At 45.5% G+C, this 20,150-nt stretch overlaps 1 protein-coding gene across 1 annotated transcript in view; it reads right to left on the bottom strand.

Moving 5' to 3' along the window:
• Positions 1-13,322: 13,322 nt before the first annotated feature.
• LOC308676479 (G patch domain-containing protein 8-like) overlaps positions 13,323-20,150 on the bottom strand; it is a 374,388-nt gene continuing 367,560 nt past the window's right edge. The window contains exon 8 of the mRNA XM_081342293.1: positions 13,323-18,639. Within this exon, the coding sequence (XP_081198419.1) occupies positions 14,865-18,639 (3,775 nt within the window). The 3' untranslated portion in view covers positions 13,323-14,864. The remainder of the gene's footprint in view (positions 18,640-20,150) is intronic.

A 20,150-nucleotide genomic window follows, 5' to 3' on the forward strand; every position in this document is an offset into this window, starting at 1 on the left:
GAGCAGGGGAAAATGTAGTTAGAAATGAACTTTTCTGACGAACAAAAAAAAACGTGCAGTGACATTCCCCTTCTTTCGTCAGCAAAAGTGAAGACTCAAGTAAGGCACATCTTCTCACGCAGATACTCATGCTGGGTTGTAGGTAGTGGTTTGTTCAGCATATCAGCAATTTGATCACGTGTAGGCACATACTGTAATGTCACAAAACCTTGTTTAACCAGTTGTCTTATGTTTTGATATCGGATATCAATGTGTCTGGACCTTGAACCTGTAAAATGTGTTTCAGAAATATAAACCACAGATTCATTATCTTCCATCACAGTGATCGGTCGAATCGGATGTGTCCAGATATCTGTGACTAAAGCATCAAACCAGGTTAAAGAATTGCATGCATCAGAAACACAAGCATACTCAGCTTCTGTAGAGGAACAAGAAACAAAATTCTGTTTACGCACATGCCAGTAAACAGGACATCCATTTAAGAACATCATGTAACCTGAAGTACTTTTCTGTGACTTCTTATCACTCGCCCAATCTGAATCTGCATAACAACATAACTCTGCATAGTCAGTATGTGTGGGTTCTAACAATAACTTCATGTCTTTGGTGTGTTTTAGATACCTCAATAACTTTTTAACACATGTCCAATGAAACTGTTTTGCCTTACCTACATGTCGTGATAGGAGATTAACACTAAGTGCAATGTCAGGTCTAGTCCAACTACTAATATACAGCAGCGACCCAATGACTGAGCGATATAGTGTTTGATCTTCGAACTCAGGACTTGGTTCATGTGCCAAATTGTGAAAATCGGTTTGCATGGGTATACTCACAGGCTTAGCGTCCTCCATGTTGCAGTGATGTAACAGTTGTTCAATCTTATCTTCTTGTGTGAGACTAAACCCCTTCTGAGTTTTGACAATTTGAACACCTAAATAAGTGTTAATACATCGTAAAGACTTCAATGTGAAAAACGTTTGTAAAGTTTTAGCAAAACCCTCACTCATCTGCTTATTTGGACCAATATAAACAATATCATCGACATAAACAAGAATTATCTCATACCTATTACCGGATCTTTTAGTAAACACGCATTCATCTGTTTCGGACTTAATAAAGCCCATTGAATTTAGTTTGTCAGAAAGACATAAGTACCACATTAAACCAGACTGTTTCAGACCATAAAGACTTTTGTGTAGAAACCAAGTATCCCCTTCTTGCTGTCGGAAACCTGGAGGACCTTTCACATAGTTTTCTTCATCTAGATCAGCGTGTAGATAAGCCGTTTCAACATCGAACTAGAAAACTTCTAAACCAAGGATAGTTGCAGTGGCTAAGGCGATTTTCACACTCTCAGTCCGCACTGTGGGTGAGTATGTATTTGTATAGTCCTCAGGATAACGTTGAGCGAAACCCTGGGCTACGAGTATAGCCTTGTACAATGACTCACCATTCGGCTTCTTTTTGATCCTGTAGACCCATCGAGTGCCAATAACTTTCTTGTTTGCTGGAGGGCTTGCAGGCGTAAACACGTGAAGTTTTTTTAGACTGTCCATTTCAGCCTGCATTGCCTCAAACCATTTATCTTGCTCTGATTCAGGAAGATGTTTGATCTGTGTGAACTTCTCAGGTGGAAGTGTAACATTACAAATCAAAGGTACAGGTGTTTTCGTTACTTGCCACGAATACCGTTTTGGTGGAATTCCCTTTGTGGTCCTCTTGGAACGTCTCGGAACAACCGTCCATTCTTCTTCCGTTTCGTCCTCGTCTTCATCATCGTTGCCAGCGGCAGCATCGGCAGCTTGCGAAGATGGAACAGTAGGTTGAGAAGAACTCGTGGAAGGGACAACCTCCTGTGGATCTTGATCATCAGGTTGCGTGGCATCAGCAGCAGCATCTCTAGGAAAATAAACTCCAGGATCGTTAGAATGAATCCTGGACCAGTCAGCATCTTCCTCAAACGTAGCAGACTGTGAGACCACAATAACATGATGAGAGTCAATGTATTTGCTCCATTTTGAATTATCGTCAATACCCATAAATCTCATCCTTTTTGCTGCAGGACCCCCTTTCTTTCTTTGAGCTAAAGGAATATTCACCATAGCATATGAACCAAAAATATGGAGATGTGAGAGATCAGGCTTGTGTCCATACAACATGAAATAAGGGGTCTGATTTATCACACTACTCCAAGTATGGTTGATGATATGGTTAGCATATTTGATAGCTTCACCCCAGTATGGAAGACCAAGGTTGGCATCTTCAAGAAGGCAATGCATCATGGTTTGCAAAACCCCATTTCTGCGTTCTGCCACTCCATTTTCAGCTGGAGTATAAGGAGCAGATGTCTGATGTACTATCCCGTTCTCACGCATCCAGTCCTGGAAACGCTGAGACATGAATTCAGCACCGCGATCACTCTGTATTCTGGCAATGTTGACCTCGAATTGGGTATAGACAAGACTAGCAAAGTCTTTAAAGATCTGAAAGGTCTCAGATTTTTCTTTCATAGGATATACATATCCATATCTAGAATAATTATCAACGATTGTCAAGAAATATCTTTTACCACCAAGTGTTGGTGCAAAAGGATCCACTATGTCAGTGTGTACCAAATCAAAAATGCGTGTTGACAGACGTGTAGCGTGTTTTGGAATTGCTGCTGCTTTAGATTTGGCTTTCTTGCAGACAGCACAGTCCAAGAACACCTTACACCCCTTTAGATCCAAACCTCTTGCGAACTCTGGCATCTTCTTCAGAACACGGAAACTGGCATGACCCAATCTTCTATGCCACTTATGGATACACCTGGAATGCAAAGGTTTACCTGTTAGTGAATTCTCAACATTAGCATTTTTATTAGGAACCCCAGGCTTGTCATGAGCAACCTGTGTCTTTTCTGTATTTATATTATCTTTAGGAACCTTTGGAGTAGCAACAGGATCTCTCTCTGGGACGTCTCTCTCTGGGCCTGTGCTTTTTGGAACGTGTATACTTGCCTGCTCTTGCTGCTTAGAATTTGGTTTTATGTAATAAACACCACCAACCACCATGGTTTCAGCAACAATATCTCCATCTTTGACTATATAACTTGCTTTTTCAAGATGATGGACCTGAAAATGAGAAAACCTAGACAAATGACTCTGACTAAGCAAATTACTACTGGCAGACGGAACGTAGTAAACATCTGGAATGAGAGCACCGAGCTCTTCAATATAAACAGTTCCTTTTCCCATGACCTGAACAGGATGATTTGAAAAAGAGTAAAGTTCACGAAGTTCAGGTTCAGGCTTGTGCATCTCTGTGTAAAGCTCTTTTCTGTAGGTAACATGTAATGCTGCTCCACTGTCCAAAGTCCAAAGAAGTCGTCTGTCATACTCTGGTTGAGACTGTGGATCGTTGGTCACAACCAATGTGACAAGTGGAGCTTGTGGATCACGCCTGGAACCACGACCACGACCTTGTCGTCCGCCTCTACCTCTGCCTCCTCTGGAATCTGTTCCTCTGGGCTGGTATGTGACGGGCGCTGGAACTCGTTGGGGACAATCCCGGGTGGCATGTCCCACACGATTGCAGATGTAGCATCTTGGCATCCTTGGAACGTAGGTCCTTCCACGGAAGGTACGCCTCGCTGGAGCTCTTGACGCTGGTGGTTCCCTTAAATGTGGCGCGGCTTGCATAAGTGCCTCTTCTTTGGTTAAAATTCTGCATACATGATCCACTGTGCGTTGAGCAATAGGCACTTGATTGATCTTGGAAATAGCATCTTTCCACTCATGATTCAAAGAATTGATGATAATGCTGATCATTTGAAAATCATCAATAGGATAGCCTTTTTCACCCAGTTCTTTTCTAATACCTTTCATTTTAGTCAAATGTGCTCCAATATGTTCACCAGGTTTTAATCTGGAACCATGGAACTCAGACAAAAGTAAACATGTAGACTCAATTGATGTAGGCCAATAACATGTCTCTAACTGAGTCCTAATTTGTTGGGCAGTTGCATCTTGTGAAAACGTGAGCTGCAATTCAGTGTCCATTGACATCAATAATGTTGTGCATGCTCTATTATCCAAGTCCCATATGTCAGGAGTCCATGGCTGGGCAGGAGGATTAAACACCATCATGTGAGTACCTTCTCTGCGTAGCAAAAGTCCAACCTCACTGACCCATGCCCTGTAATTCTGTCCTGACTTCTTTAATTTTGAGTCACCAGCCAGTGGTACAATAGAAGGTGTTTGATGAGGAATATACAATTGAGGTACTGGCTGTGCAGGTTGTGCAATCCGACCATAACCTGCAGGGGGCACCAGTGGCGTCTGTGCCTGTGCCTGGACATGCGGCAGTTGCATTGAAGCTGCCGGTAGTCTTGGTGCTGGCTGTGACTGTCTTTGAGCTGCTATTCCACCCTGGCCAGCAGGAGGCGCTGGGGCTGGTGCTGGTGCAGTAGCATAACCTGCAGATGATACTGGCCTTCGCATATAAGAACTGGGTGGCAATTGCGTGTGGGCTAAATATGGCTGTGCTCTGTCAGGTAGAGGGACTTGCATAGAAGCAATATTAACAGGAGAAGCAATAGTAACAGGAATCCTAGCACCATCAGGGGCTGGAGCCTCAGATAACGGCAGAAATCTTGTATCTCTGAGCAAAGATTCCTGCATGGACAGTTGCGAGAGTGAGAGCTCCAATTCATGTCTTAATGCAGCTTCACCAGTAGATGGTGCTATAACATCAGGCATCACTGTGGCTCTGTATGTCCTTTGGGACAGCCCATAATCATGTGACATAGGAGCCTCCGGTTCCCATTCGTCTGGCATGACACTCAATGATGGGCGTGACTTTGGCTTTGGGAAAGAAGGAGGCAATATGGCTTCTTCTTGTGGGTGTGGCAATATGGCCGGTTCTTGCTCATAACTCCTCTCATATTGCTGAACCATTGACACATATTCCTTTGCCTGCTGCAAACGCTTTTCAAAAAACCCCAATTTCTTCACAGTAGCCTTGCATAGCCCTATCTCGCATAGTTTGCTTGGGGCTTGAAGGAGCAGAAGGAATTTTCTTCGGCTGAACTTTAGGTTTCGCTCCAAGCCCTTGAAATTCATCTTGAGCCCCTGGAGTGTGAACATTTTCAAAAACAGCTGCCAGGGAGCTTGGAAAAGTAGAAAAAGGAGTGACTGACCTTGCATCGTCGACAAGAGCAGGTGCGTCTTCTCCAAGGCGTGTGGCTGAAGCGATTGGAGTTTGTAAAGTTGAAGGGAGATGCCCCACAGACAGGCTCCTAGCCTCCCTTTTCATCTGTGGCTTCCTTCCTGACATGTTTCAGCAGTTAATCACCGCTGCCTCACTAGCACTAACTAACTGATAACAGCCGCAGAAACATGCATCTCTAAAAACATAAATCAAACCTTCCTCGATACCAAATGTCAAGGTATAAATCACCTTAGTAGAGGGCGAAGGACCGTGCTTCAGAGGATGCATGATGTGCATGAAGGAAGGAAATAAAACATGACGCATAATCTTACTAAATACCTTTTAATTACAAAAATATAAAAACTAAATATATACTATAAAGAGAGCTAGCTGACTACATCCTAACGTAACAGACAGTAACAGCAAAGTGAAAGACAATAAAGAATAACTGTGAGAACTTTTTCTAGACATGCGCACTAAACAGTCTGAAACCATAACATAACTGGTCATATGGGATTCACTATGGTTACCAGATAAGTTATCACCACAGGTGGAAAGAGCAGGGGAAAATGTACAGTTAGAAATGAACTTTTCTGACGAACAAAAAAAAACGTGCAGTGACAGGCAGAGCCCTTACACAGGCTCTTGGATAACAGGGCACCATGGCACTGGACAATCGTCCACAAGAAAAGTTTCAAGGCAGTCAAATCACTGCTGTCATCAAACTCCATCTTAACACATTTTAATGAGAAGCTGCCTATCAATATTGCATGTGATGCGTCTGCGTATGGATTAGGGACCATTTTGAGCCATTTAATGGCTGACAGAAGGCAAGCTCTCGTAGCTTATTATTCAAGGACACTGTCACCAGCGGAACGAAACTATGCCCAAATTGATAAAGAGGCATTAGCCATAGTGGCTGGCATCAAAAAATGTCATGATTTCCTTTATGGTCGCACATTCACGGTCTTTATGGACCATAAGCCACTTCTGGGTCTGTTCACTACAAACAAACCCCTCAGATCCTCTCTCCACAGATGCTGAGGTGGTCCATCTGTTTGTCAGCCTATAGTTACAGGCTAATTCATAAACCTGGCAGGGAAATGAGACACGCTGACGCTCTCAGCAGGCTACCCCTCCCTCACTCAGAGCCTGACTCCTGCACCTGCTGCACGCATCGTGGCAATCCAGGACTTGCCAGAGTCTCCCTTCATGCAGGGGATGTAGCTGCTGAAACAGCCTCTGACAAAACGCACAGTCACGTTTTGAACTTGGTGCTGAGGGGGTGGCCAGAAGCTAGTCTGGGAGCAGAATTTCATAGCTTCAGTAGAAGGAAGGATGAGCTGTCAGCTTACAAGAGCTGCATTCTTTGTGGAAGTCAGGTCATAGTTCCAAACTCAATGAGGACTAGAGTCTTAGAATCTCTGCATGAGGGACATCCTGGGATAGTCAGGATGAAGGCACTCGCGAGAAGCTACCTGTGGTGGCCAGGGTTGGATAAGGATATTTAGGTCCAAGTACAAAGTTGCCACGTTTGCCAGCAATCCAGACCTGAAATGCCTCAAGCCCCAGTACATCGCTGGGAAACCACGCAAAACCCAAGGTCTAGAATCCATATAGACTATGCAGGACCATTCCAGGGACAACTGTTCCTCATTGTCGTGGACAGTCACTCTAAGTGGCTAGAGGTCGTACCCGTCCCTACTATGACTACTGCCAGGACCATCCAGGAACTGCACAGAAACTTTGCCACACACGGCTTACCCGACGTAATAGTTTCTTACAACAGGGCACAATTTACTGCTGCTAAATTTCAGTCCTTTTTGAGGGCTAACATGATTAGGCACGCCACTTCAGCCACCTTTCACCTGGCTTCAAACAGCCAAGCAGAACACATGGTCAGAACAACCAAGGAATCACTAAAGAGAATCATGTCCGGCGATTGGCATCACCGACTGGCAGACTTTCTGCTCTGCCAGCACTCAACCCCCTGACTTTGGACGGGGAGCCTGCTTACTACAAAGTTGGACCGTCTCCACCCAGACCGAGTTGCCTCATAAACCGCACAGCTGAAGCCGTCCAGGCATTTGAAAGTTGGCGACTGAGTTTGGGCAAGAAATTATGGTCAAGGGGCACCGTGGGTGGTAGCTGTGGTTTGTAAGGTGTCAGGACCACTTTCGTACGAAGTGGTCCTGGAAGATGGTCGAGTGATCCACCGTCACATCGACCAATTGCGCCGGCGGCTAGAGAACCAAGACACTGGCTCCTCACAGAGATGAAAACCAAAACCAGAACCAGCACGGCAGCGGCTTCACAACAGAGTCTCAGGGTGCTGGCAAGACTCATGGAGTCGTGGATGGTGCGTTAACTGTGAGTGAGTCTTTCCCAAGTGAAGAGACTGCACCCATTGAACGGGACTTACAAACGGACCGGTGTTCCAGCTCATCAGAAACCGCTCTGTCCATGGACATTGGCTCAGGTCTACCCGGACAGACCAGCCAAAGGGACATGGGTCTACCCATAACCAGCGGGTCGGAAAGCCCCGGTCTACCCAGCCAAGCGAGGGAGTTGGTAGACCAGGAACCACCAGTGGCACCAAGGCATTTGGAGTGGTCACGGAAGCCACCGAAGTACTTGCAGGACTATGTTCACTCTTTAACTTGTGAACCATCTAGGGGGAAGGGATGTTATGTATTGAAGTAAATTATATGGGCTGTTATAATTGAATAATGGCTGTGTTGTCTGAACGTTAATTGCTTGTCTGCAAATTTGCAAGCTTGTGTTTTGGGCGGGAGAATTGCTTTAATTTCATTGGCGGTCTGTATAAATAGATGTCAAGGCAGCTGTTAGAGCTGCTTCTGTGTTAACCTAATAAACATTCTGTTACTTTTACCTTCACCTCGTCAATGACTCAAAGATCCCAGTATACAACACAGCCCATCTTTCTTTTCTTTAAAGAGTACTGGGGGCATGACCTGAGATTTCGTGGCTTGAATAAACCCCCTCGCTAAGTTCTTGTCAATGTACTCCCTCAGCTCCTTCATCTCCTTTGGAGTTATGGAATACATCTGTCATGGTTCTGATAGATGAGACCAACTAAAACAGAACTCTGAGGCTTGAAGTTTCCTTTCAGAACATGTTTATTGGTTACAAAGTATTGACACTGTCAAAAGTGAAACCAAGTCTAAAGTTCTCTCCAAAAAGTTACAGTATACAAAGTTAAACTTCCCGCCCCATTACTATGCAGTTAATTATGTTTCCCAATAGAATAGTTTGGTGGGCTTTCTAACAGAAAGCTCAGCCTCCCAGTCTAACAAACAGAAATAACCTTGGTTCCCACGGGACAGAGAATTGTTTAAGCTAGCAGAAAAATTCCACATACACCCTCCCATTCTGGTGGCAACTGAAAATGATCCAAATGGCTTCATTCAGGTTCAATGCAGAATTGACATTCAGAACCCCTCGCCCCCCAAAGACAAAACAGATCCTGTAGAGAAATAAACGGAGAAGTTAGGAATCTCCCTGAGGTTTCTGAGGATGCTTCTTAGGATCTCCATCAAATGTGGGTTTGATAGGAGGTGGGTCTCCAGGCCATTGTCCCCAGTAGGCTTGTTGCATACATGTTCACTGGCACTGGAGTTGGGGGAGAGCTACATCGTGAAACGCTCTCAGCTGGGCTCCATGGCTTGTAGGATGTTGACCTCTCTCGGGGCTACACCAGCACACTGGACCCTATGATGAGACTGGCCGGGGTAGCAGTGAAGCAGCCCGAACCATCGTGACTGAGCGTGGGCTTCACGGGGGAGGTAGGAGCATTGGGAAGCTCCTGCAGTCTCATCAACTGGAGATCAGATGGCGAGCAATCGGCTCTACTTCTCCCACTTCGAGTTGGTCGGACTTCTCTCTCAACCTCTTGACTGAGTGGCTGTGGAAGGCGGTCAGGTACTTCCACTCCCCTGATTCATCCCAGCCAGCTGGCCACTTCACCTTTCTCAGTACAGGTGAATGAAGGCCGTGGGACAAAATCAGTGGGAGCTCTGCCTCAGCAGCTCCAGCAGCAGGAGCCCCACTCTTTGCCTGGGCGGTAGCCTGAGTCCCACTCACCATTGTTGTGCTGAGGCCAGAGGACAACTCTCCTCTCCTCTCCATTTCTTCCCTGAGTCTTTGTCATCCTCCTAAAGAGTTAGGCAGGCCAGGGCTTTTCAACCTTTTCACCCATTGTACCACTTTTAGGATATGGCAACATCCAAGTACCACCAGTCGCCTAGCAAGGTGTCAAAAACTTGATGAACTTTATCAGATCATAATCCAGTATGGTTGGAATTAGATAAGGAGAGGAAAGATAGAAGATCTTGGAGATTAAATGAAAATTTGTTTAGATATCAAGAGAATGTGGATGAATGTAAAAAACAGTTGACAGAATTTTTTAATATAAATATGCATAAGGATACTCCTATTGAAATGGTTTGGGATGCAAGTAAAGCCTATATGAGAGGAGTGTTAATATATTTGAATAATAAATATAGACGTAGATTGGAATACAAGCATAAAGAGTTAGAGGAGGAAATCAAGAGGAAAGAGAAGGCTCTAACTTTGAACCCATCTGATAAGAGGGTGAAGGAAGCAATTACTTTGTTAAGAGGTCAGTTTAATATGTTGATGGCAGATCAAGTGGCATCTAACCTGCGGTATGTTAAACACAATACTTTTTGTAATGCTAACAAGCCGGGTAGGTGGCTAGCTTATTTGTTAAGGAAAAAACAAAGGTCACGTAACATAGATAAGATAGAATATAAGGGTAAAGAGATGTTTCAGCAAAATTATATTAAAAAGGCTTTTGTTGAATTTTATTCTAAGTTATATGCCGGGGATAGAATTCAAGGTTTAGATATAGATAGATATTTACAAGAAGTGAATATCCCTGTACTCACACAAAAGCAAAGGGAAGGGATGAATCAATTGATAAATGCTGAAGAAATTATTTTGGCAATTAAACAATTAAAAGTGGGTAAAGCATAAGGAACAGATGGTTTGACTGCCATTTATTATAAAAATTTACAGTTAGAAATGGTGGAACTTCTGAAAGAGTTATTTAGAACAATTCAATCTGGAGGAGTAGTGCCTCCATCGTGGAAAACAGCCTTTATATCGCTGATTCCGAAGGAAGATCAAGATCTTACCCAAACCAAAAATTATAGGCCAATATCGCTTTTAAATACTGATTTACCTAAACATGCAATAGAAAATATAAATGTGGGATTTAAACATGATGTGATTACATACAAAGAAATTCTAAGGATAGAAAGGAATGTATGGCAATTAAAGCCATATAATATTTTAAAAGAAGGAAAGATAGTACAAACTTAGTTCCAGTATGGGCAGTTACAAGCAAGATGGAAAGAAGATCAGAAAGTTGGTATTTCGATAACTGATGGAAATTTGGTAAAACAAATTAGAGATCAAGGTCAAGCACATATAAGAAGGATATATAATGCACTGATAGAAATTGACTCAGAAACGGAACTTGTTAAAGATTGTATGATAAAGTGGGCACAGAACTTTCAGGAGGTTATAACAATGGATACTTGGGAAAAGATTTGGGTCAGAAATGTAAAATTTACACAGGCTCAAAATTTAAGACAGAATTTTTATAAAATGTTTTATAGATGGCATTTAGATCCTAAAAAAATAGCAAGTATGTATCCGAACTGCCAGCCCAAATTTTGGAGGTGTGGTTGTGAGGATGCAACGTATTATCATATATGGTGGACTTGTAAAAAAGTTAAAGCTTTTTGGATTAAAGTTTGGTGGAATATGCAAAAGATATTTAAGAAAAAGCTACGGTTGTCAAGCCCCGCCGGCTTGCCAACCGTCCGGGCCTCGCCATCCTCGCCGTTTCTGCCGCTCTCTACATCAACATGGGGAAGCGGTTCCTCCCCCCTCTCTCCGCCAGCCATTGCCGGAGCCCGCTGACGTACCGAGGCCGCAGCAGCTCGCCGCCAGCCAACTGACGCCCACGTCGGGACTCGTTGACAACGCGGTGTCAAGGCAGCCGGTGTTGCGGCCACCGGCCGTACTCACACCCGAGTGGCGGGAGCGGCGCCGCGTCACCGCCGATCAGATGACGGGCACGCCCACATCCAACCGGCGGGAGCAGGGCCGGGCGCCCACCAGCCAGCTAACGGGCGTGCCTGCGTGGGACGGAATCCCGGTACCCGGGCAGCCGGCTCCGGAGCCGCGGATCGCGCCTGCGTCTGGGCTCTGGGCACAGCGCCAGCCGGCCGCCTACCGGCCGGCGGACACACCAACAACAAAGCACCCCGTGGGTGCTCGGATGCAGCCAGAGCCGGGGCCGGGGGAGAGCAAGAGAGAGGCAGCTGGAAGTACTGACCTGCTGCAGGCAGCTGTGGACTGGTTGGTAGCCATGCCTGCGCTGCCTCTCTCTTCGGCTGGGTGTTCGGGCGGACCAAGGGGGGGAAGCGCGGTTGCAGGAACAGGACAGCCAGGGGAGCACAGGGAGGGGGAAGGATGGGACTTACCTGAGGGATGGCCCGGCGGGCCACGGCAACGCACTCAGTGGGTGGTGGGTGTGCAGGGTGATGGGTGGGGTCTTTATGGGGAAGTGGGCGGATGCCGGTTTGCTCTGAAGGGGTGGGGTTAGGGTGTTGCTGCATGATAAAAAGAGCACTGAGGCAGGATGCCGTCAACTCTGACTTTTTCGTGGTTTGCCTGTATTGGAGAAATAAACCTTGTCACCGGTACCTACGTGTGTTCGTGTTTCATCACCGAGGACGTCGTGACAAAGGTTTTCTCCACAGTTATTTCTGTTGGGTATTATTACAGATTGTACTGTCATAGATACTAAATTGATGTTGAATTTAATTACGGCAGCAAGACTTTTAGTAGCGCAATATTGGAAGAAGGAGGAACTGCCTACTATAGAAGAGTGGACTTTGAAAGTTTCAAACCTGGCAGAAATGGCAAAGATTTCAGCATATCTGAAAGAACAATCGCAACAGAGATATATTGTGGAATGGAGAAGATGGATGGAATATATTCAGAATAAATATGGGACTAAAAAGTTTCATTTAGTATTTGAATAAGTATTAGTTTTACATGATGTATTATCAGTTATTCATTATTGGTTAGTAATTTAGTTATGTTTAAGGGGAGTTAAAGCACGATAGAATTTAATATGTTTTTAGTTAGGTAGCATATTTTAGCTTAAGTTTGTAAAGTTAATACCCTGTATTCAGCTCTGGGAAGTCGGGGGGGAGGGTTAGGGAGGGCAAGGGGGAGGGGAGGGGGAGGGAGGGAGTTTATGTTTTTAAAAAATGTATTTTAAAACTTTTCAATTAAAAAAAACTTGATGACAAAAAAAGGAAAAAAGTAATGAAGTACAGGTAGTCCTCGACTTACAACAGTTCGCTTAGTGACTATTCAAAGTTACAATGGCACTGAAAAAAAATGTCCCCCAAGCCACAGCCGAGCAAGACACCTGCCTGCCTGCCCAGCGACGCTCTTCCTCCTGTCCGAGATTTTCACTGTTGTGAGCATTTCTGTTGAGGATTGGCAGCAGGGGTGGGGTGGGGAGGTGTTTGGTTTTTATTCCCCCTGTCTGCTGGGTAGTTACAGCAGGTTTTGGTCACTTCACATGACCCTGGGACATTGTGACTGACATAAATATGAATCAGTTGCCAAGCATCTGAATGTAAATCGCAAGACCCTGGGGATGCTGCAACATTCCAGCTAATCGGCGCTTCTTCTGGGCTCAGCAGAAGTGCCAGGATCAGCGCCGAGCCCCAGCTGGAGCCTGGCATTGATCCTGGCACTTCCACTGAGCCCTGACAGCCCTGCAGCTCCAGCCATCTCTCGCTCAGGCTTGTGCGGTGCTGCCACCAGTTCAGCTCATTCTCCTCCCCTGCTACCACTTTTCTAGGATGGTCGCGTACCACCTGCCAGGTGCCAATGTACCACAGGTGGTACCCGTACCACTGGTTGAAAAGCCCTGAGGTAGGTGACTGGGACTCAAGACCCCAAGTATAAAATTTCAAGGAGTCTTGGTTTAATGTCATGGTTCCGATAGATGAGACCAACTAAAACAGAACTCTGAGGCTTGAGGTTTCCTTTAAGAACATGTTTATTGGCTACAAAGTATCAGCACTGTCAAAAGTGAAGCCAAGACTAGAGTTCCCTCCAAAACGTTACAGTATACAAAGTTAAACTTCCCACCCCATTTCTATGCAATCAACTACATTTCCCAATAGAATAGTTTGGCAGACTTTCTAACAGGGGGCTTTTATGGGGGCTCAGGGCCCTCTTCCCCATGATCATCCACCTAACCAAAGTATCACACTGGCTTTTTTCCCCCACAGATGTTCCAAGATATAGCAATAGCAACTACACTTAGACTTATATACCGCCCCAGAGTGCTTTACGGCACTCTCTGGGCACTTTACAATGTCAGCATATTGCCCCCAACAATCTGGGTCCTCATTTGACTAACGTCAAAGGGATGGAAGTCTGAGTCAACCTTGAGCCGGTCAAGATCGAACTCCTGGCTGCATTCTAACCATTGTGCCATCAGCTGCTGGAATTCATTAGCTATAGTACAAAAAGATATAATGCTCACTACTTTGTTCCAAACCTTGTCAAATTTTTTGCCAGTAAAATGAAGCACCTCTTATTTTTTTCCCATTGCATGGTACCCAATAAAACAAAACTGAGTTTGAATAGACATGCTTGAAGTCTTCTTGTGCCTTTGCCACAATGAGAAGCTCTGAACATTTGACGAAAGCTTTATTTCAAACTACATCTAAATGTATATATAACCCAATCAACCTGAAAAACTACCAAAGAGCAAGGTATAAAAATGTTATTGCAGTATACTATCATTATGGAACATTTGTCAGAAGAGATACAAAAAGCAGCATTGACATGTAGAACTCTGCAATTTTTAAAATACTTTTCTCTTCTGGGAAAAAAAAGTTAATAAGCAACCATCAAATATTAGAGGACAGAGTACAAGTTGTGTTGTGGATATTCCCAGGATTCTAGTACAACATATTGCTTCAAAGACTGATAAAGGAATCACTTTCTGTTCTCTCCCCTTGTGACAGTGGCATAGGGAGGATAGCAGGGCCAGGATTGCTTGAGAAGGAAGCTTGCTGTTTGTGATAATCAGTGGGTTGCTGAGAATGGTTCTTGGTTGGGTAGGGGGAGGAACAGAGGAATGGGCCAGATGTTGATCATCTTGTGGCTCTTTTGCTTAAAGTTTTAAGCTTTAAAGTGGACTCAAATAAATAGCAAATAAGGAAGGCAAATAATTTTGAAATTACTCATTCAAGGTTTCAAAGTGGAGAGGAAATGATTTAAAATCACAAGTACCAGCAATTAAGAGGGGCATAAGGGCTGAAGAACTTCACATTCATATAGATGTGAATCACCTCTCTGGGTGTAGAGGACTCTGAAAATACTGACAAGCAGAACTCCAGCAACATTTCCCCCCTTTCCATGGATATGTTGCATTCACTTCCCTTTTCCATGCCCAGTTCTCCCACTTCACTATGCTCAGGTGGTGTCAGTCATGGCCTTCAGACAGTCTGTACAAAACACCAATGCACAATATATGCCCCTGTCTTCTCCCCAAAAGAGGCCACAACTTTCTCACTTCTTCATGTGCCGTGACTGGGTGGGTGCTGCAAGTCCTGCCTTGAGAAAATGGGGTGCAGAAGGGGATGGAGGTGTAACGCTGTAGCAGCAGTGATTGCTGGTCGGGGGGCTAAGAGAGTTGGGTAGAGGGCAGCATGGGGGACAGGATGAAAAGTGAAAAGACCTGGGTGGATGGCTGAAGCGGGGATGATATGGATTGGGTGACTGGCCAGGAATGTAGCAGGGTGCCCAGGGATGATTGAGTGAGTTAAGTGGGACAATGAGATTGGGGTGAAATGGGGTTGGGGAATGTGATGTATTTGAGCAAGAGGCTGGGGATGTGGATGAGGGTGGATTCCAATGGCTGCAGCTGCTGTTGCAGCATGATGCTGAAGGATGGCATGCTGCACTGTGGTAATGGAGGTGGCTGCAGCTGCTGTAGGCTGTTGGATGTGGATGGGCTGCAAGGCAGAGGCTGTGGCAGGAGCTAAGGCAGCTGAGGCTGGAAAGGCCTTGACCTGCTTGGCAAGGAGCTGTTGCTGAATATGCTGCTGAGCTGCTTGCTGGAGCTTGCTATATTTCTCCATCTCTTCTGAGGTGAAGATGATGGGCTGGCTCTCCAGAGGTGCCAGGGAAGAATCCTTAGTGCCCTCAGGCTCTCCACTGATGATGGACTCCCCACTCTGTGCTACATAGCTAGGGAAATGCTCTACATCTGGGACTAAAGGTACCACTCTTCCTTCTATAGAGACAGGTTGGTTCCTGTTGTCAAAAGGCTCTAAAGCTTCATTTTCATTGGGATCACGGAGGAAGTTGTGTGGCACAACCAGGTCACCAGATTCATACTGCTCTGGGAGTACTGGGGGTTCAAGAGGAAGAGGAGCAAGCTTTGTGGCTATTTCTTCTAAGTTCTGATCACCTGAAACATTGTCCTGTATTCCAGTCACCATGGTTTCCTCCACTTGAGGCTGGCTTGCTGAAACAGTGTCATGAGTTGCTTCATCCAGCTTGGATAGTTCCAATTCTTCTGCTCTTTCTAAACCAGATTCCTCATACTGCTTGTCACTTGGTTTTCTAACTGCAGGAAGTTTTCCAATTAATGGAAGAACAGGTTTATTGTCTAATGAGGGAGGAAGCTTTGGGCCAAAGTAGCCCTGTGGTGGATCTTTCAGCTTAATTCCAACCTTGTGAGATCCTGCAATGGATTCATCATTGCTGCTAGATTTCTTCTCTACTTTTCTACACTGCATCTTTTCCAGAAGTTTAGCTGTAGCAGAATTTTTCTCCTCAGAGTTATAGCTGTCCCCAAAGTTAGAGCTGCTGGTATTTTGAGAGAGACTGGAGGCTCTTGTAGCTTCATCTCCTCTGGCTTCTTCCTTTCTTGCACAGCCTTCACCTTGTCTGGCTTTGAAGTAATGAGGAGACTGTGAGCGGTAGATCTTGGACCAGATGAAATCACGTTGGCCAGATCTTCTCTCCTTAGGGCTTTCATGACCATGGGACCCCTTCCATGAGACAGATCTCTGTGAGAGGCTTCTTGTACTCTGACTGCATTCTCGGCTGTAGCTTCTGCTCTGTTTCCAGCTATGTTCTGTTCGGTTCTTGCTCCACCACTTACTTTGACCATGACTACAGCTACTGCTGCGCATCCTTCCTTGACTTCTAGTCCTTAACTTCCCTCTGGTGTGAGTTCGACTGCTGCTCCTGCTTCGGGACCTGCTTCTGCTCAGACTGTAGTCATCTTCTGAAGAGGAGTACTTGTGCCTCTTTGACCTGTGCTTGGAACTGGAATAATCTGAATAATCCTCTGAGTCATGGAAGTGCTTAGTATGACTTCGTGACCAATCACTGTAATCACTATAACTGTCTTCTGAGTAGCTACATTGCCGGCTGTACTGACTATTGTCAGAAGAAGCATATGAAGTTGATGAGTAGGATCTCTGAGATGATCTTCTTGAGGAGTGTCTATGTCCTGCCCAGGAGTGGCTTTGTGAACAGTCACTAGCAGAGTCATAATCATCAGTATATTGTGATACTGACTTCTGCCTCAAGTGCTTGTTGTAGAAGGAGTCTCTGTCACTCTCATAGCTACCACTGCTCTCTTGGCCTCGATGACTGGGGTGAACTGAAGTGGAGGTGGATGGTCGCCTTTTGCTTGCAGACAAAGTGTCCTGCAAGTCCCCCTTGGTTTTCTTGTTGCCATGATCTTGGAAAGAGATACCACTGTCCTCTTTCTTACTGCTTTCTTCAGTAGAAAGAGACTTCCTCTGAGAGTCTTGCACACACCACTTTCTTTTTTTAGAATAGCCAGTAACCTTAGTCCTTTGTGTCCATTCAGCCTCAGTGGGAAAAGAAAATTTGTTCTTTTTGTGCTTGTGTTTCTTCTGCTTCTTGGATTTATCTTCTGCTAAGTCCCCTTCTCTGCTTTTTTCCTCTGCCTCACATTTGCGCCTGTGTTTACATTTGGTGGATTTTTTGTGCTTCTTCTTTTTGTGTTTGTGAGACTTCCTCATTTTGTCATTGTGACTAGTAAGATTGCCTCTGCTGCTGTTTTCCACATTTTTACTTTTGCAAATTCTTACAGGACTGACTTCCTGCTTGCCACAGTACTTGCTTTCTGGCACTGCAGTTGAACCACCAGCTAGAAGATACATCTCTTTGCTCTTGCTTGCATCACTATCTTCAGTAGCCTGCATTTTCTCCTTCGAAAGGTTTATTGTACTTTTCTGTTTTTCTGTTCCTTTCATTTTAGTGTCTGTGTTACAAGACAGCTTAAACTCAAAATATAAGGGATTGCAGCTATATGACACAGAGGGTTTTGCTCTGGTGAACATTAGCAGTTCTGAAGGCCACTGGAGGGTGGTGCTCTCATCCTTACTCAGAACAGGGAAGAACAACCCTGTTAAATCTTTAGGCCCTTCTGTGGTTTCTTTACTAGTTCCTGCAGCCTGGGAAATCTCATTAATAACATTTGAATCTACAAAAACATTTCCCTTAAGTTGTTTTCCTTCTTGCTTGCCTATTTCCTCCAAAATGTCCTTTTTGTTGCTTTGGTCGGCAGCACTCTGCTCCTTCTGAAGGATCACACCTTCTGCTACTGTCTCTTTCTCATCACTTTTTGCCACATTGAGTTTGGGGGAAATGTTTTGTTTCCTTTCATGGGTTATTTTTTTGCTTGCAGCTTCTGCTTCTACTTGGTCTGTTGCCTTCATAAACAGCAAAAACTGGAAGTTGGGCTTCACCTTACAATGTGCAGGGGGAATATAATGATAATATTCTGGTTCTACTGCCACTGGCCCATCATCCCTTTTCATCATTTTTAGCTTTGATAAGGTGGCATCTTTCTCATGTGATTGCTCATCATCACCCTTGCTGTCAGGTCTATTTGTCCCCTCAATTTCCCCAATTATTCCCAAAGTTCCATAATATGGATGGGCTCTTTCATCAGTTTTGACTTCATCATCAGGAGAACAGGATTCATCCACATGGTCTTTGAATACCGAGGCAAGTGATTCTAGCTTTACAGGGGCCTTTTTGGCAAATGAGAAAGACACACCTGTCTTGTTAATTCCTAGACTAACAGCTTGTGATATCTGGACAGGAACCTGAGCAAGTCCAGGACTGCTACTGATTTGTCCATAAATTATACCCTTATCCATGGTAATGTTGGTAGCTTGTCCATAAGCTGGTGAGGAGGAGGAGCAACTACCAGGAAATGTCGAATCCACATCATCCCCTCCTCCTTCTTCATCTACTGCTACAGTAGTGGTTCTAAACATTGGCCCACTTCCTGGAGCACTGGAAGACAGGGAAGGGGGAAAAGCAGACAAAGAAAGAATAGTTAGAACATATGGTTATTAACATTTCCACCTTAATGTTACACTCAAAACCTTACTCCATGCATCTGCAAACTTTTGTTACCTTTTATGCAATTGCTCTGCAAATTATGATTATATTCAGTAACCATTGCTTTGAAATCTCTCTTTCCCTGTGCAATATGTTTAACAAGTTGCTCCTATAAGCACTAGGGAATCGTTACTGTGCTCTAAAGCATATATTTATGAGAAAGTGAACTAACTCAGTATGTTTCTTCCCCGAGGTTCCGGGAGCGAGGATGTGCAGCCTCCTGAGCTCCGGTTGGTGTACCTAAATGTCAGGTCCGTGGTTAACAAAGCTCCCCTTGTTAGGGATTTAGTTGAGGGTGAGCATGCGGACCTGGCTTGCATCACGGAGACTTGGTTGGGCCCGGAGGGTGGGGTCCCTTTGGTTGACCTCTGCCCACCAGGTTTCCGGGTGCTACACCGACCAAGAGCTCAAGGTAGGGGTGGGGGTGTGGCGGTAGCTATCAGGGAGACCTTATGTCCGCGGGAGACCACCGTTCCTCAGATAGTCGGGTGTGAGTCTCTCTTCTTGAGATTTGGTCCGGGGGCGCAGTTGGGCTTGCTGCTGGTGTACTTTTCACCTAGTCGCGCAGCGGCAGCCCTGCCCGAGCTGCTCGATATCCTCTCGGGGTTGGTGATTGAGTTCCCCAAACTTATAGTTTTGGGTGACTTCAATCTACCATCCCTGGGAGGTTCATCTGAGGTAGCCCGGGAGTTCATGGCTTCCATGACGGCCATGGACCTGACGCAAGTAATTTCTGAACCAACTCATGAGGGAGGCCACACCCTTGACCTGTTTTTTTTATCTGGACGGTGGTTTGATGATCTTGGTGGGGGCTCTCCATTTATTATGCCCCTGTCATGGACCGATCATCACCTCCTGCGGCTGGTCTTCCGTTTTGCCACCCCCCGCCATGGGGGTACGGAGCCAATTAGATGGTACCGCCCCAGACGCTTAATTGATCCTGATAGATTCCAGGCGGCGCTGGGGTCCCCACCTGCCTCCGTTGCTCACAACTCGGCGGATGCCCTAGTGGAAGCCTGGGAAAGGACGGCCACTGAGGCACTCGACCGAGTTGTACCCTTGCGGCCCCTGACCCGGTGCAGATCCCAACGAGCTCCATGGTTCTCCTCGGAGCTCCGGGAGATGAAGCGTCGGAAACGGGGCCTAGAGAGCTGTTGGAGGTCCAGCCGATCCGAATCCGACCGGTTGCGACTAAGAACCTTTATTAGGTCTTATCTCGCAGCGATGAGGACGGCGAGGTGCAATTACTTCTCTGCCCTCATCGCGTCCGCAGAAAATCGCCCGGCCGCCCTGTTCAGGGTGACCCGCTCCCTCCTTAATCAGGAGGTGAGGGAGGATCCCTTGCAGGGTCGTGCCGAGGAATTTGGACAACATCTGCTGGATAAAATCGCTCGGATTCGGAC

The sequence above is a fragment of the Vipera berus genome (assembly GCF_964194415.1).
Source record: "Vipera berus genome assembly, chromosome: W".
Classification (NCBI taxonomy): Eukaryota; Metazoa; Chordata; class Lepidosauria; order Squamata; family Viperidae; genus Vipera; species Vipera berus.